The sequence below is a fragment of the Spodoptera frugiperda genome, chromosome 3, assembly GCF_023101765.2.
Source record: "Spodoptera frugiperda isolate SF20-4 chromosome 3, AGI-APGP_CSIRO_Sfru_2.0, whole genome shotgun sequence".
NCBI classification, from domain to species: Eukaryota; Metazoa; Arthropoda; class Insecta; order Lepidoptera; family Noctuidae; genus Spodoptera; species Spodoptera frugiperda.
The window spans coordinates 3,501,101-3,519,508 of record NC_064214.1 but is presented as its reverse complement, the minus strand read 5'-3'; the positions used below and the strand labels follow the sequence as shown (position 1 = coordinate 3,519,508).

Sequence of the window (18,408 nt, the reverse complement as noted above, 5' to 3'; positions counted from 1 at the left end):
CCCGGAAGAATTAACCCGCCGCGTTGTACCCGTCTTATTTGCATCGATATACATATGCAACAGTCGCACACTCGCGTCGCATCCCATCCGCTTAGGGCTTGAGTGTCCCTCCATTGCCTCTTATACCCGACGTACGCTTCACACTTGTACCATGCACGTTCTAATTAATCCGGTCTTCTCTTGACATACTACTAAACTAAAATAGAACTCGACATTCAGATTGTATAATGCTATTGTAAACTTGATTAAATTGATTCAGGATGTAACTGAGCTCTTTACTGGATTTAGAATCGTCAATCTTGTTCTAATCACTACACTGTATGTAGTAGGTAGGATCAGAGTCGTACATACTCGTGTTTTAGTCGTATTATTGTAAATGTTACTTCTATTAAGTATCTAAAGATATACATGCGTATGCAAAGATCACAAGTTCATAACTGCTTTTGGACTTCTAATATTTTGCAATATTGTAAATTGTAACTTGAATTCAGTTGTTCGATTGGACGAGATAGTTTCGCCCTGAGTCGAGACTTTATAAGTTGTCACAATGAAAGTGTGACGAAATGGTGAAACCCAAGTGCTATTTAATAAACAACAACGCTGCATAAAGTAATAATGAATCAATATCGTAGAAGAACCAAGTGGGAGGACGCGATCATCCAGAGCTTCCTTAAATTCCTTCGGGTACATTCAATAATTTTCATTTTATATTCACGGTTGTGTATGTCCAAAAGATATTCAGAAAGTCCAAATATCTCCTAAAGTCAAATGTCTATTAAAATAAATCCAATTATTTTAAATTCCTATAAAAAATCCTCATTGTATTACTATGTTTCTGTATTTTGTTGACTTTATGTTATATGCTTGCCTGAAAATGTTATTATTAATTAAATGTTGTGTTTCCAGGCGACGAAGGCGTTTTTGGACGCATTGAGTGAATCGGGGGCGGCGTGTGTGTCGCGAGCCACAGCGATCAAATTCTTGCTCGCGCGGAAGTTCGATGTGGCGCGTGCGCACGCTTTGTGGCGACAACACGAAGCCACACGACGCCGCGAGGGCCTCAACAAATTCGAGCCATTTGAAGATCCACTCAAGTCTGAACTAGAAACAGGGAAATTTACTATACTGGTAAGCGATCTTCATATAAACTGAACAATCTAGTTATATTTTAGTTAGGTCGTACAAATATCAAGAGATATCAACGCTGAGCAAACTGAGAAGAAACTCGAAAATCAGAACAAATAACTGAAAGCTGAAATGATCCTATATTAAACTGACTACGTAATGGGTATACATATAGTATACCTATTTAATCATAATAATAGAACAGGAAAATACTGAAATGTACCAAGGTCTAAGGGACCGAGAGCTAATTTATTTTTATTGATTGTTTTTTTGGCTTTAAAAATCCTACTTCGGTGTAATTGAGATAAATTGTTTGAATTTATTTTTGCAGCCAACGCGAGATGCGACCGGTGCTGCCATCGCGGTTTTCACCGCGAACAAACATTTTCCTACGCAGACTACGCATCAGATAACATTACAGGTAAACCATGTTATAAACAAACAGGTAAATTTATTAATAGATAAAATGGTGTTAAAACGTATTTTATTATAATAGTTATGGATACCCAATGAGGAAAAATGATATGTGGTTAAAAAGCATGAGTGTTTTCCTAGTATACATGTAATCATATCACACAGTTTCAAATTAGATTACAGTGATTTAAAGCTGCTTGTTAAATAATGTACTTGTACTAGCAACTTGCTTTGAGCACTTAAATAAGCTTTTGTTACACATTGTTATGTGTGTAAGCACTGTCTCATTACAGGCACTTTTGAAATGAACACATCAATAAATGTGGTTATGACACTTTATGTTATTGTTTAAAATGTAATGTGAATCATAGTGTTTTTACTTGGTATAAAACAGTTTAAACCACATATTAATTACTTAATTCTATGTAACTAAAATAGTATATTAATATATATTATGTCCATCGTACTTTACCTAAATCACAGCTACGTATACATACTACAAGATATCAATGTCCACTTTGTTTTTATGAACTAAGTATTTCTACACTATGTAGCCACAATCGTATGGATTACACTACTCATCTTCCGTGACTGTTTTGATGTCGCTAACCTCGTACTTGCACAATACATGAAAGTTAGATTCACATATGTTAGTGTATCATCTCAAAAACTGCTGAACGAATTATGATGACACTTTATAATTTAATTAAAAGGTACGGCTTACTAATGTAATTGTTAGATAACGTAGCGACCTTGTTACCAGTCGAGCGCGACTAATTTCAAGCTGCTCATGCCTATGAGCTCTTAGTGTGGCTTGATACTAGTTGAGTAAGCTCGTCGTATAGTTGCATTCATATCTACCATAATATATATTCCGTAGCAACCTAATTAGTCTAAGATTATTTACTCACTGATTTGTTATTATTGTATTGGTACTTAACGCTTTTCTTGAAATTGATATTATTTGCTTTCACTTCTTCATGGAATTAGCCTTGAAATTGTCGCGGAAAAAATACGTTAACGTTTAAAGTATTCATATTTCGTTCCAGTAGTTAGTAGATATCGGTCTGTTAATGAGAGAAAGTGTTGAGAGAAAGAGAAACAAATAACAACTCATCATGAACAGCAGAATATTGGATTTTTTAAACTTAGGTACTTATATTGTTGGAATAAACGTGTTTTTGTTCATTTATTTGTTTAATTAATGTTATTGGTTTCAATTTTCTATCGGTATAGTTTATTGTTATTTTAATTAAGGAAAATAAACACATTTTCATAATTTCTATATATTATTTCCTTTAGAAACAGTAATAAAACATCCTTTGTGTTTTACATTATATTCTGCATAGTATAAATTGTTATTCTATGTTCTTTAAATAGATATAAGTCTATTAATGTCATAGATTATAACTAATTCAACAATTGCTATCACTAGAACTAGATCAATAAAAAAGTACTTATTTCTTTAAATAGCTGAACCTTGAGGGTTTCACTAGGGCACTTGTATCGATATTTTTCGCAGGTTTGGAGCATTAAGGAAATAATTTATTGTTTTGGTTTCGAAATAGCACTCAACTACCACCCTAATACGAAAAGTCTGCTCTCCATTAGTCTGTATACCGGCCCATATACCATATCTTGCTTACATAGCAACACCAACAAGTACTAAACACCGAATAAAATATGTAATTATTTTTTGGTGTGATGCGTAAGTCAGATTCGCACTTAACCGATTTTTAGGCTTTGTATTTGTAAAATTAACGTAAATAACTGTGGAACATTGTAAACTACCTTATACCTTATTTTCTAGTACAAAACTTAATAACATTACTTTCTTCAACAGGTTTTTTAAAATCTTTACTAAATTAATTAGAGGGTTTAATCACACAATGATTATGTCACACTCTTAGGAACATTAACATAACACACACATTAACATAAAAGAACTTAATTAATTTAATAAAGATAAAAAAAAACTGTTATAAAACACCAATTCTCAATTACACACTGAAATGAAGCTTTTAGTTTCCTAGTAATAATGTTTATTTTTCTTTGGTCCAGGGTGTGGTGTACCAGTTGGACGTGGCACTGCAGTCGGTGGAGACGCAGCGCGCCGGCCTCGTCTTCATATACGACATGACCGACTCCAAGTACACCAACTTTGATTACGAGCTCTCTCAGAAAATACTCACCATGCTGAAGGTAAGTGCAGTCATTAAAATGCTATATTTAACCCTAGATCGATGTTAAATGTTAGTAAACAAGCCATAAGAGTAGAACTACGTCTCCGCTATGTTCCTACCGATGTTTTGTTCACGAAATCTAGCTTGTTCCAATAGATATCTAGCTAGTGTTTAGATTTTTTACAGTTAAGAGTGGTTAGACAAACAGATTTATATTAGCGCCAACTGGTGAGCAAAAATGGTAGTCCTCATTACATCTGGGCCACACTATCGCCCTCTTTCTTGCTGTAATTTATGACAATTCTGGCAATTGCAAAAGGATAGAAATACAGAAGAGTGCTTTATAGTTTGTTTTTAAAACATTTTATATCGATTTAGTAAGTATAAATGCAGCCTCTGGACATACAGGACAGTATAAGGCACAGCATGTATAAACATTAGTCAAATAGATATAGGGCAACGGATCTAATGAGGGAGCTTTCTAGTTAGCGATTAGATCTTATCAGATGGTGCCGACGCGACGTAAACTCCTGTTAGACTAACCATGATAGAAATAATTCTACGAATCCATAATCTTATGTAATTTGATGCGGACTATAAGAATGGACTTGAAAGCTAAAGGTTGGGACGCCGATGTCGCAGTATTTGAAGAGGGTGCACCTTGATAAGTCATGATCTTCACTGAATACTTTGAAAGTATTATGTATGCAACACATTTATTTTCTTTTAAAAAAACGGACGTAATACTACTGTTGAGTGCTGCACAGCTACAAGCACACACGCATAACATGCTATCGGAACTACATTATTAGCATAATCGTTTAAGCTCTCAGCTTCTAGCCAAATGCCATTTAGTGCTTGTTGTAGACAAGAGAGTAGAAATAATATTAAATTATATGGGGTTCAAAATTAATGATTTTGACACTTACCAGTGTCATCCCCATACATTGAGTAATCTACTCTCTCTTTATTAAGTAATCTTATATCACATCACATCAACAGCCTACAAGTGGCCACTGCTGACCAAAGGCGTCTTCTCACACGTAGAAGGTTTCAGCATTAATCACCAAGCTTGCTTAATACGGGTTGGCGATTTCAAACTTATAATTAGAAATGATGAGCCTAGGTTTCCTCACAATCTATTACTTTACTGTTTATCGGTGGTGTCTAAATAATATTAGAAAGTAAAATGTACTTTATAACTCGGAAAAAGTCACATTGGTACTTGCCATTAGTACTCGTAGGTTTCGAACCCGCGACCTCACACGTGAGAGGCGTCTTACACCTCCGGACCATCACGACTGACAAATATACTAAATTATACATATTAAGTACCTATTATTATGTTATGGTTAGTCCAGCAATTTTTTATGGTCCGTAATCCTCATAAAAACTTAACATTTATTGCATTAGAAGCTGTAACCCGCGGCAACCGGTTTTCTTATGTTATCATTGTCCTTTTCCTTACGGCATATATGAGATAGTAAAATACGACTCCAGACTCGACAGATCGTAACTCATATACTCCTTTAAAAGGGGAAAACTCTACGTATAATATCTGAAAGTTTGATCCGTATAACCTTGACATTTTTGTTCCACCCGTTGTGAGATTTCAGGCATCAATATACCTAAATAAATGTAACGACAGGGCTTTGTGGGATCCGGAGGAATTTCGATAAATGTAAGTGATAGGCATACATCATGTGACAAACCGCGGTATGCCTCCCAACTACACGATCGATATTGGACAGCACTACTGGAGGAATTACGGCTGTGTGTTCCGGACGAGTACGTATGGCGTAGGAGGCGGCCGCGGCTGCTGGTGGTACCGTGCGCACGCACGAACCTCTTGCAGAAGGCACCACTGACGCGGGCGTTGCGCACATTAAATACAATAGCGGATAGGATGGACCTATTTTCATGTACACTCAACGAGTTCACTAGGGTAACATATGAGGTTGTGGTAAAAAGTTCCTATAATTTGTAAATGTTAGTAATAAGTATTAGGATAAAGTTAATGTTATTTTATGTTCATAGAGATATTTAGTTTTGGTTTATTTTATTTTTAAGTTTATACTGCATTTATCGCATTAGGTGTGCCTGTAATGATAAATGTAATGTTAGGATAAATAAATAAATAAATAAATAAATATTCGGTTTTGTAGTACTTAGTCATGAGCCTATAAAATGGGTAATGTAAACAAGTCGGGCATTAACTTAACTACTCAAATTAACTTGTAAATATCGAATGTACTTTAATATTATAGAAAGCTTTAACTTTATAAGTTACTTAGTTATCACTGAGTTTGAGCTATGGTAAAGTTTACCTATTATTTCACTGAAAGTTCAACTTCTTTCCATTTAATGTGTCGTCTTTTTTTGACGTCGTTGGTTTGAATTTCTATATTCTCAGGAGAATTTACATTACAATGTCTTACTGGATTCGCAGACAGACATTCTTAGTTGTATTTATTTTTACTGCGATAATGACATTTAAGAACAAATATTTTAATTAATGAAATAGTTTTTCATTATTTAAAAGGCCGGCAACGCGCCTGTTACTCCTCTGGTGTCGCGGGTGTCCATGGGCGGCGCAGATCACTTACCATCAGGTGACCCGCCTGCTAGTTTGCCCCTATTCCATAAAAGAAAAATATATTTGATGAAGAATTCATATTTGATGCTATATTAGCAAATCAATACACATTTTTTTGCAGAAAACTTCGTTTGGCGCATACTGTTCCGCCCTGTTTTCACAATTTTTCACTGGGCTTTGCCTGAATAAAGTAAAGCTGCAAAAAATCTAACTAAACTCGGCGTAGCTAGTTTGATTTGCTAGCCGGCGTTCACTTTGCCGGCGGTGTAATTTCGTTCAGCGATGACGTTATATCTCCAATCTAGGTAGCTACTTTAAAAGAAAAATGAATATAAAATTTTAATGTCTCTGCTGAAAATAAATAGGTCAATTGCGTATAACTCTTATTCAGATATTAAACTGAAAATCAATACTTTCGTCATGCGGAGCTTTAACTACACTCGGCGTCACAAAAATCGCACCTCTTTAAAAGTTCCCTTCATAGTCATTTTAACCCTATTAATCAATGGCAGACATATGACTGTAAGGTATCATTGGAAAGGCAATTCATTAAAGTTTAAGAATAAATCAATGGATTTGGTTTTTTGTTTACCAGGGAATAAAAAAAGCAAGCAAATGCAAATGATTAAAAAGTTACATTTTATTTTATCAGCAAAAAATTTCTTAAAACAACTTAAAACCTAGTGTTACCCTCCCTTTAGCCACTGGGCTTTGACTGAATAAAGTCCAGATGCAAAAAATCTAACTCAACTCGGACGTAGCTAGTTTGATGTGCTAGCCGGCAGTTCACTTTGCCGGCGGTGTAATTTCGTTCAGCGATGATGTTATATCTCCATTCTAGGTAGCTATTTTAAAAGACAAATGCATTTAAAATTTTAACGTCTACGTGCTGATGAAATCTGTTATGTTTAGGATTTCTATAACTGTTGTTAATTTAAAGGTCGTTAAACAATACTTTCAATGCGATATCAATATTAATAAGGTGTAATGTATTCGTTACTGGCGGGACATGTTTTAAACTTACAATTTTCCAAGAGGTGCGATTTTTGTGACGCCGAGTGTATGTTGTAGTATATTGAAGTTTAATATCGATATTAATGGACCTTCCTTTCCACCTGACAAGTTGTAAAGGGAATAGTAATTTAATCTAAGTGCTGTTGCTTATGGAGTCAGCCATAAGTTTTCAAGGGTGGAGTTATGTACAGCTGCGCTATATTTACTTACGTGTAGTTCTGCTTATCCCGGCCGTCCGGTGAAGAAGTATACTTTATAGCCCACATCATAAATAAAATATAACTTCTCCACATCCGTGTGGTATCTTGTCTCGGATATACACGCACCACGATTATATTTTTATGTACGCAGTCGGTATAAACACTTGCGACGGCTGCGAAAGTTCCGACCGATATACATATAGGTATACTTAAATATTGCTTCAAAGAGACAACGCCGACTGTGTTTATTGGACTGGAATCGACTTATGTACCTAGCTGCTATATACTGAATATGATTCAATTTGTTGGTTCAGTTGACTCTAGGCAATTAAATATGACGAAAAGTATAATAGATTAGCTACTTCCGCGCGGTTTCATCCGCTGTTAAAACGCAAAATGATACGTATAAAATAATTATGTAAATCGGATGTTACTTCAACTGCACTATTAGTAAAGTATAGATTATGTTAAAACGCAAAATGATACGTATAAATGTTGATGTACTTCAACTGCACTCTGCCTCCGCCATTGAGCATAAATTGGCGTGATAATAGATTCAATCTTTACCTCACGAGCTTGATTATTCGCTCTCCAAACGGAGCACTGCGTTTGGCGTGTACCCGAATATCATTCGATCGATTCAACTTCAATGGTTTTCGTCTAATAAAAGTTTTTATATCCGCCCACTAGGTAAAAATACTTAGTTCCTTTATATCATACGATCTAAGTCGTAGTTTACTTTTATGTTAACTATAACTCTTCTGTATTGTCCCAGTACGTATATTATGTCCAAATAAATGGTTTCTTTCGTAGAAATAAGGTAAATGTAGATAGCGCTATCAACATTTGGATTTGGCACGAAATGGTCGGGAAAATGCTCGCAATTGTGGGTGCAGTTTGCACGTATAATATTATGCTGGATAAAAGGCTGGGTATGCACTATTTTTTATCAAATACTAGTAAGAAAGAAAAAGTAAAAGTTTACCCCTGATATATAAATTGTAAAAGCTAAAAATGTTTGTGGAAATAATAACGAAAACTATCTCGTGACCGTGGTAATCCACTCATGTTCATGAACCTCTTCAAACAAGGCTTCTTCCTATCTATCTTTGATTAAAGATTGCCATTGTTTTAAATTGTGTAGCACTAACTGTGCTACTGCCCGGAGTCTGCGGGAAGAGAAGAGGCTGCCCGGTCGTCATCACACGACATTAAAAGACGGTAGAATACTCGTAGAATGATAAATGAATGACACAACTAGATGTCAATACCGCTCTGGTACAATCACGGTTGTAAGCTCGAACATGAAGGCATGTGCCAAAGTGTTTATACTGGGTTCAACCAACATTAGCCCCATACTCCATTACTTCTTTACCGTATAACGGTATTACGTCAAACTGTTGGCACAGTTTCCGCTTGTTTTGTAATAACAAACTAAACGCCAATCCGTCTGCCAAGCCTGATGATTATGGCATATCCTCCTATGATCCTTTATTTATTAGTCATATTTTTTTTCGTAATGAAAGACGTGGGTAAATTATTGTTTATATCTGTATATATCTTACTATTATAAACGTAGTTTGTAGAACGTAATCAATCTACACGGAATCAACTTTATATTCAATACGAGTTTAGTAGTTTAATAAGGAAGTGTTAATTACTATCGTAAAATCAATGTAACATAATAGGTACGAGGTACCTAATTACCTGTACCGGAAAATTGAAGCCAAAATTCTCGCTCACTTGGCAACCACTTGAACAGGCAGACGAGATGAAAACTTTACAAAATGTAATTATTGTTACGAGATATTTTATCAGGTATACGCAAGAATTCCAGAAATAGCATTAAATATAAAAGTAATTTTAGTTTAGTGGCCGAGGACTGGCGTGAGAATATAAATCCTATTTCGAAAGCAGACGACTATAATTAGAACAGTAGCCGTATTTCGGTGCTCGCTGAATATAGTTCAATGCCAGATGCGGTACTGGTTAGTTATGAACATTTACGCCTGCCGGTAACTTTGTATAAAGCTTTTGCGGTTTTCACTTGTACTGCTAATTAACTGTGTATCATGTTTAGGGATATATGATACTCGACACTCGATACACTCACTTTATTTTAACAGAATGTTTTCGAAACTATATGGTCATAACACGGTTACGTGATAACGGTAACGATTCTTATAAAATTGTCGTAAAACCCATGCAAACTTCTAACCATGAATTTACCTCGGAAAGTCATTAAGAAAATTGCGTAGCACTTTAATAAATTTGAGCATTTTTAGGCCCTTTATGGCTATAAAAATTTTAAAATATTTTTTTCATAATCCCTCAGAAATTGATGACGTTTGAAGCCTTTGTGAGACGTTGCAATAAAGTTATTTGTTTATCAATTTAATTACTACGAATGCTCGGAGGGTGCAGATTCTTATTAACTTTTTAAGAGACAGTCTCTTATCGTAATTTAGGTTTCACGCGTACCCAAAGCAATCTCTGGAAGTCTGCCGCCCTTGAAAGTTTACGAGGGCATCCCAACAATGTTAATCCTTTCTATTTCACGTCCAAACGATTTGTTCTCGCCGTGTGCTGCTGAATGGCTTGACAAGGATCAATGTATATTGGTCTCGGGCTTCAAGTCAATTAGGTATGCGAAAAATCAATAAATACACATACTTAAAGTGTTGGCGGTAGACGTGAAAACAGGTACATAAGATTGTCCACATCTTGTATTGTAAAATATCAACAGTGCGTGCAGTACATAAAAGAACAACATTTAATGTTGTCTTTGAAAAGTTTGGGAATACACTTTCCAACCTTTACATTATTATTCAAAAACATTTTTTGAAAAGAGTAACGATGGAGTTTCTTGCTCGTTCTTCTCCATTCGAAGCAACACTTTGGAACGAGCGCCTAGCTTCACTGACAGACAGACTGACGGACAATTCAATTTGACGTTTCAAAAGTGCCTAATTTAGGATTAATTGAAATAAATGCTTTGACTTTGACTTTGACTTTGATAAGTAGTTGTTCTTGGTACTAATTTTGAACAATCGTTACTTTGTTGATGAATAATTCTAAGAAGTAAATACATTTGGAATTGAATCTAAAACCCAATCAAAGGACTCGGTACGACGCGCGTGTTCAGGTCATGTTTCCAGTTAAAAGTTTCCGTTTGGGAAGTGTATTTCTCGTTTGAGCGGACTCATCGCGTATATTGAAATTCGTAGCTTCATTTTGCCGTAGCCGGTTGGGCGGATGCGAGCCGTAGTCCTCTCGTAGCCGCCGCCCGCCCCTACGCCGCCGACCTCCCGCCGCCCGACCGAGCGCGAACCTGACGTCAGTCGAGCTCGCGCCGGCGACGCGCACGTACGTCTTGCTCGCGTTGTATTGCGCGCCTAATTTACGCCGACGCCGGGGTATACATCTTGTGTTTGCATGCTAATAAATAAATATAAACAATTTGATTGGATATTTCCTTCGGGACAGTGTATTTTGTGATTCGTACCGAGCAGCCAGACGGGAACAAGTCTGGGCTAACAGGTGGCGATTGCATATCAGTGCTATTATTGCTTGTTGTTGCCATCGAGTGGTTTTCGGTGCCAGTGCTATTAGCTGCGGAGGACGGAGGTGCATTTGTTTGCAGAGCTCGTTCGCCTGGTCATAACGACAGTTTACTGTGAAGTAACTGCGGATCGATAGTAACAGCTGAGCCGATTGTATTCGCTGCCCGCATTGCTTATCTAAGGTAGGCTGATAATACTGTCTCATTGACCTATTTTATCTACACGTTTGTTTCACATAAGTGATAATTATAATGTTAATCACAAACATGGATCTAAGTGAGATCTGTTGTATATATTTTGCCCTTTGTTGTGTTAAGTAGGACATAACAATTTAAATAGGTCATTAATCTTTACGCTTTATGTTGGTGTAAAAAGGACACCGATGTAATACGATTTTTTTAATAGTATATTGGCGTGTTATCTTGACCATTAAATAATGTTTGATGATGTTCTTTAGCCTCAGAGACAATGACAACAGTAGCCTTGTGAAGCGTTTGTTTTGCTCACGAAAGGTCACTTGAACGACAAAAAAAAACTCAGCTGTGGAATAATTCTACGTTTCTTTTTAGCATCATTAACTTTACATTGAAAATAATGATCAAACAAAATCCGCTTTATGTGTCGACGAGTCTAAACAAATGATTCTAGAAGATTTTTTCCATCAACTTACTTTAATGTTGTTATTTTGTACGTAATCACGTAACATATGTTTTCTGTCACTGTTTATTCATGCAGAGAGCGTAGTAGCTAAAATCTGCCGCAATACGTCTATCAGATATTGAGCATGCAGTTTAGAGATAACGTCAGGGTATCATGAAACATTGACAGATTGAAGTCACTAAGAAAAATCTTTCCACTTCATGTCTGATTATAATATATTGAAACGTTGCAAACATTGTAACAACCGTGTAACAGTACGTACAATAGGCTATTTATCGTAGTATATTACGTTTTATTGTGTGTAAACATACGCTCAGGTCGATACAATGTACATAATGATACAATACGTCTGGGTATTAATGAAATTGCGTGACTATTCCTGAACAGCTGAACCTTGGCTGTAATATTTGCGTCTACATGATTACACACGTGTTTACTTAACACTTACCTTTTCCCCCGGTTTAACCCTTTTAAATTAATATATCTTTGATGTAAATATTCTCGTTCATAAAGTCCTTATACGGGCTACTTAAAACAATTGATAAAATGTTCCGAATTTCCCACTTAAAAACCCTCTTGTTTTTGTGCTTCAAATTGGGCGAAAAAAGGGTAATTGACTGGCTTAAATTCCATAAATCCACTTGAAGAATTAAGGAAAATTCTAAATAACTTTGTATTTTCATGAAAAATCAAGAAAAACTGGGAAAAGCGACAACCATCGCAATTTCCATATTTATTCCATAGCACAGTTTGTGGAGAGTAAACAGCAATCCGTGTCTCATGATCACTGTTCCTAAATATGAGTGCAAATGAATGTTATACGGTATTCATACAACACCGAGTGTTTGACACAAATCTTTTCTTAGATCCGCTGAAATTGAAAATGGGAACGAGTATTTACAATGAAATTGACAAAACGCCAGGTCGTCGAGTGGCACTTATTGCTTGTGAAAGCGTTATTGCGTCGTATTATCGAAGCTATTAATCGATGAGTTGGTGTCATCAACTTGATCAACTCATCAGTGTCAGCCGCGTACCGTGCCGGAAGTTACGTCAACGCTTTTGACACCGCTAATTGGATAATCGCGTACAGTTATTTGACAATCTAAAGCAACCGAATATTTTAAGCTATTGTTTATTGCCCTATTGTTACTTTATAATGCAAACAGTAGCAGCGGCAGCGCCCAATTTACAAACAGCAGTTTAGTGCGCGAGAAACGCGAGAAGGTCGTTTACGGTGATTCCCACCCATAATAAAGTGATATTTACTAAAACGATTAGAGGAAGTAATTATGGCAGCAGAAAATTAATTTAATAGATTCAATTAACTTTTAGCTTGATGAGCGTAATCTACTTAGATTACTAGAACTAGGCAGTACCGCAGTACTTGGTTAATTTAAGTAAACTCCAGGCCTTTGACATGGAACAATCTATCCATAGGGAGAAATTAGAGACGTGTGGTATATCTGTTACCTAATACTATCTTCTCTATGTACTCGATATTCTTCACAAACCTGTGAAACATCGTCTGAAACAGTTGGGTAAAAATGTGCCTCCTATTGCAACATGCTTGGAAGTTCTGTTAGGAATTTAGGATATTAATCCTTAATCTTATTGCTGTGTAGAACTCATGAATGGAATGATAGATTGATTATACGTTTACACATGGCGCAGTGTCCGTGATTTGCGGTGTCGATCGCGATCAATGTTGATACTGGTATGAGACAAAATCGCGGAGGCCGTCGTGGGCTCGCCGACCAGTCGTCAAGAGCAAGGTCATGTCGGCGAGACGCCGGTTGCCGGTCCCCGCTTCACATAGCCTCTTTGTCGCCTTTGTAACATTCCTCACAAGCTTACACCGTTTATGGCTTTACCGACCTCAAGGAGTATTACTTTAATTCGTCTCTGATATCTCAGTAAAAACTTTGAGGGAAGGAATTTATAGTGATGCCTAGCTTAGTGGCGATGTTTAAACGGGTTTATGGTTGGGTCGTAATAATTAAACATTGTTTTTCTAGGAAAATAAAACACTTAATCGATCGATTGGCAAACACTGATTATAAATTGCGTAGTCTGTTGTTGTTTACCTTTATTGATATCTTTAAAATAAAACATAAAATCGTGGTCGTTTTGCGTCTTACAAGTTTTTAAAAGGCCTGTATGCCATGTAAAACGTAGTAAAGTTGCAGGTATGTCGTCATGGTCCCACCTACAAAATTACAAAAACAGCTCTATTAGGTAACATCTGGCATTCAAAACAAAAACATTGAATGAATCAGCTGTTGGCCATCTCGCGTCAGTGCAGTCTATACTAGCGATGTAGGTGCGCTATTTTAGGAATCATTATTATGAAAGCTCATCGTCATAGAATGATATAACCCCTGTGGAAGACGCACGCCATAAAACGATCGATAGTCATAAGTGCGTTGTTTGCAATACAAATACTAGGAATATCGCTAACCAAAAGTGTTTATTTGATTGCTTCAAGGCCGCTTGCTCATTCAAGAATTTTATCGACTGATGTCAGTCGGTCAACATTTCCTCTTCTACTAGATTGTGGAAACTGGTGGGATGTTTTTGTGTGATATCGATAGTGAATATCTTTCGATCTTCGCCTTGAAGTCACGTGTCCTCGCTGACTCACAGCTCAGTTCTCGTATGCTAGTAAACACAGCTCATCTATTGCGTAGTTTCTTTGACTCGTAGCTCGTAGGTACAATCATCTAATTTGATACGGATGTTCGCGTGCTATTAAATTAAACCCAACTACCTACACTGACGTATAATGTTGTTGTTTTGTTTTTCACTGGGTGAATCCAAAATACCATAGAACAGTATTTTTCACCGATTCTGTGAGATTTCCATTTACCAATGTAAAATACAAAATACTGACCTTATAAACCTTCACTTTTGTAAATATACATAGTAAATTGAATGCAAATACTCAATATAGTTTATATTGTGATGTTTGTGAACCTTGACTAACTACTTATTGGCGTTTTTCCTGTGAGGTGTGACACAAGAAACGAAGAGTATAATAATAAATTACGAAGAGCTTGCAAGGTTTAGTTTTCAATTAACCGATGTTCGCTGAGGTACGTGGAATTGGGCATCGGCACCGGGATGATTAATATCCGCCGGGAGAAGGTCGCGGGCGCCGAGCGGAGCGGGTGACGTCACCTCCGCAAGCGCTCTACTTCCGCTCGCCACACGTGGACTTCATAATTATAAGGCTTACCATACGTATCCCTGCATGACAGATATTCACTAATCACGCGCCAGGCAATGTTACTTATGCAACCTCCTTATGTTTTAAGTTCATTAACTCTTACCTAATTTATATTATCTTATAATCAGTTTTGTGATAAAGATTGTAGAGCTACAAGAAAAAAAAGTATCACAGAAAATGTATTACAATATAAACTACCGATATTTAGTTATTAATGTAACTTAATCGTGTATTTTATCACACCAATTTTTGTTACTCAGAACTATGGCGCACTTGATGTTGACATTTTAGCCGACGATAAATAGATACATTCTCTGATTATTGTTATTAGTAGACATAAACCAGTGAAAACATTGATATTAAATCTAAGATTAAAAAGAATATGCTGTTTTGTTGAGCAATTTCTACTTTTACATAGAACATTAGAGAGATAAATACGCCTTCAAAGTATCTTTACAGATTTGTTCGTAATGGTTCTCTCTGAAGATTATATTTTTTTGTAAGCTCAATCTTTTAGAGGTAGCTCTACGTTTGTGCCAAAAATATTTGTTAAAGACAACCCGTCGGTAATAAGAATAAGGAAAACCTGCAACGAGGAATTGCCGATTTTATAAGATACGCGTATATTACCATTGAAATTACTTTTCTTGGTTATTGCGTAGTTTTTTGGTGGTTTCTAATTGTTTTTATGCAAAACGTTTAATACAAAAGAAATTTCGTAATTGTGTCCCATTTCTTTATAAAGCTAAAAAGTATGCGTATAGCCGAAAGCAGCTGTTTATCTCCAGATCGTTCAGCACACAATAGGATATGGACCACTAAGACTGCTCCATTTATCGAGTGCAGTTTGTTCCCGGTTGGCGTGCACTTTTCATCGCTCGGCCGGTATAATGAGATCGGCGTATATTCATCTTTATGCTTATGCAAGCGAGCTAGTTCATTGTACCAGCTCATGCTAACGAGCGTCGAGAGCACGCCTCACCCTGTGTCCTCCATATTATGTCAGCTATCCGTGGCGACATTTTTATTAAAAAAATATAATACACGCCTTATTAGGTCCTGACGAGTCTCGCTGACATCAGATTTTGATTGCAATTAGTCGTATTTTTATCTTCTTGTGCTTTTCTGGTCTTTTACAATGACCTACATGTAGGTACAATGTACAAGAGCAATTTCTTTATTTTTCTACTGGCCTTTTCTCTATTGTTTTTGAATCGGCACTGAATCTTTAGCCTTTAGCTGAATGTTAGTCTTTTACATAGAACAACTGGAATCTCATCTCCACAACCCGTTGAGGATGATACTACTTTCTTGATGTAATCCGCTATCAGACTTAAACACTTACAAGAAACAGAGCTGAGCCTGAACTCTTACAAGAGCAATATCTGGGATTAAGTAATATTGTAACAAATACATTATTTTTGAATAGCAAACAGAACTCAGAAAGGTCCTATCAATCATAAAACATTTGTTTGCATTCAGAATGTAAGTACGAATCAAATATTTGCGGAAGTCAAACGGACTCGCTTCCGTCGTTCGCATGACAATAGTCGTCAGGTTCGATCGGATTTCGAACATTCGAAGCACACTATTATAACGCTACTAAGATTTTTTAACTTTCTAACGGTCTTGGTACAGTTTATTCAATATTATTGTATCCGACACAGGACCAGCATAAAAAATATCTGAAGGGATCGCACCTGGCTAATGTCGAATAGACACAGCATTAGAGTAACAGCTGTTGATACGCTGACGCTGGTTTTTGTGTCGTAGTTAGTAGGGTACGTGCTACGTTACGTTATTGTGTCACACGACCAACATCTGTCCACCGCAACTAATAATGAAGATATTGTAAACTGAGATCTTCATTCAACTTGCGAATATATCGTGACTAAGCTCTACGCATAATTGATTTCGCGGCAGGCTGTCGTCGTTATGTCAGTTATGATATTGCGGGATGATAAGGCTCCGCGTGAAGTGTGCGACAGGGGTAGGTGTGCGGTCGATGTTACGTCACTCGTGTCAAATTGGTTTATAAGCGATGGTTCCCGGTGCAGAGCTCGGCCGGTCTGTGTTACACTCCAACGAACTTTACCGTATTTGTCGGCACCCGGCACCCGGCGCGGCGTCCGCGTCCCCGGCACCGGAGCGGTCGTCAGTGTCGCACTGCAAAATGGGGACGCCATTCCTGACCTACATCACAACGGGGTTGTCTGGGACATCGCCAACTCCCATCCCTGGAACATAATGTTTCAACAAATAGGACATGCAGTGAAAATATATTGTTGTTGAATTTGCTGCATTTTGCTTTATAAAATTGGAGCGTAGGATGTATATTGGGCAGAAGAGGCATTTATTTTCAACGGTGGATGACCTCACTTTGCATTTGTACTGGTACTAGTATTGTAGTATATTATTGAAACCAAATCAGAATTTCGACTGGTGATACAATAGGAGCTGTTCAATTTATAGTATTTAAGTGTTTTGAATGTTGAAAACATTGATGATAAAAGGATTAACCTTATAATTATACAGTTCATGTGTCACTTATTCTATGAACAGTGACGAAGCACGAGTCACGTTAAATTCTGCCCTTAAATATACACGTGGGGGTAAAGATATTATTTCTTAGTCAGGATTATCCATACATACATTAGACTTAGTTACACCTACTTGGTATGTATGTGTGCATGCTTAATCGTCAGCGTACTAATCCAGAACTTGTTACTTATGTTGTGTGTTCCTTTTTGTCTGCATGTCAACACACATTTATCTATCAATTTACCTGGCTTATGATGTTTTCTCCTTAAGCCCGATATGATTGTTTTATTAAACTCTGCTAATGTTGTTAATTACCGAAGTATTATGTCGGTATTAGAGACCAATTCGATTAGGAAACATTATATTACCGCTTACCACTGTCTGTTTAGTACATATTAATTATTTATTAAATATTGCCTTGTGCTAATAGATAGTTAATAATACTATCGGCCTTAATATTATCGAATTAAATCTTATTTTTGTAAACTGAGATGTTCTTGTTCGAGGTAACTTTATTGACGTGATGTAGAGGCGTGTGATCGCATTGGTTTTGCGTGTCGTGCGTGCGATGTGTGTACGATGTTCACGCATGTTTGTCGCTAGCTGTGATAAGGGATTATTTATGCATCGGGGACGGGCTCGGCAGTCGGCGCGGGCGCTCGCCTCCGGTGCATCATTGCCGTAGCACCGATACGCTCCACCGCCTATCACAAGATATCATTTACTCTTATGTCACTTATCGGTACCCTCAATATGGGTGTGCCTAGACATTCCGCTTTATTGTATGCAAATTAACTAGGAACTATAAACTAATTCGTAATTCTGTCCGATAAAGCGAGTAAATGTAATACTAATATAAATACTATTTCTTCAAAAGAAAAGT

General features: G+C 36.8%; 1 protein-coding gene across 2 annotated transcripts in view; it reads left to right on the top strand.

The window, feature by feature from the left end:
• LOC118274090 (tyrosine-protein phosphatase non-receptor type 9) overlaps positions 1–18,408 on the top strand; it is a 46,445-nt gene that overhangs the window by 6,750 nt on the left and 21,287 nt on the right. Inside the window, exons 2-5 of one of the 2 annotated variants that reach the window (XM_035591453.2) lie at positions 492–684; positions 907–1,128; positions 1,457–1,546; positions 3,601–3,741. In XM_035591453.2, the coding sequence (XP_035447346.2) occupies positions 616–684; positions 907–1,128; positions 1,457–1,546; positions 3,601–3,741 (522 nt within the window). In that variant the 5' untranslated portion in view covers positions 492–615. The remainder of the gene's footprint in view (positions 1–491; positions 685–906; positions 1,129–1,456; positions 1,547–3,600; positions 3,742–18,408) is intronic. The other variant, XM_035591454.2, reaches the window with a different exon arrangement.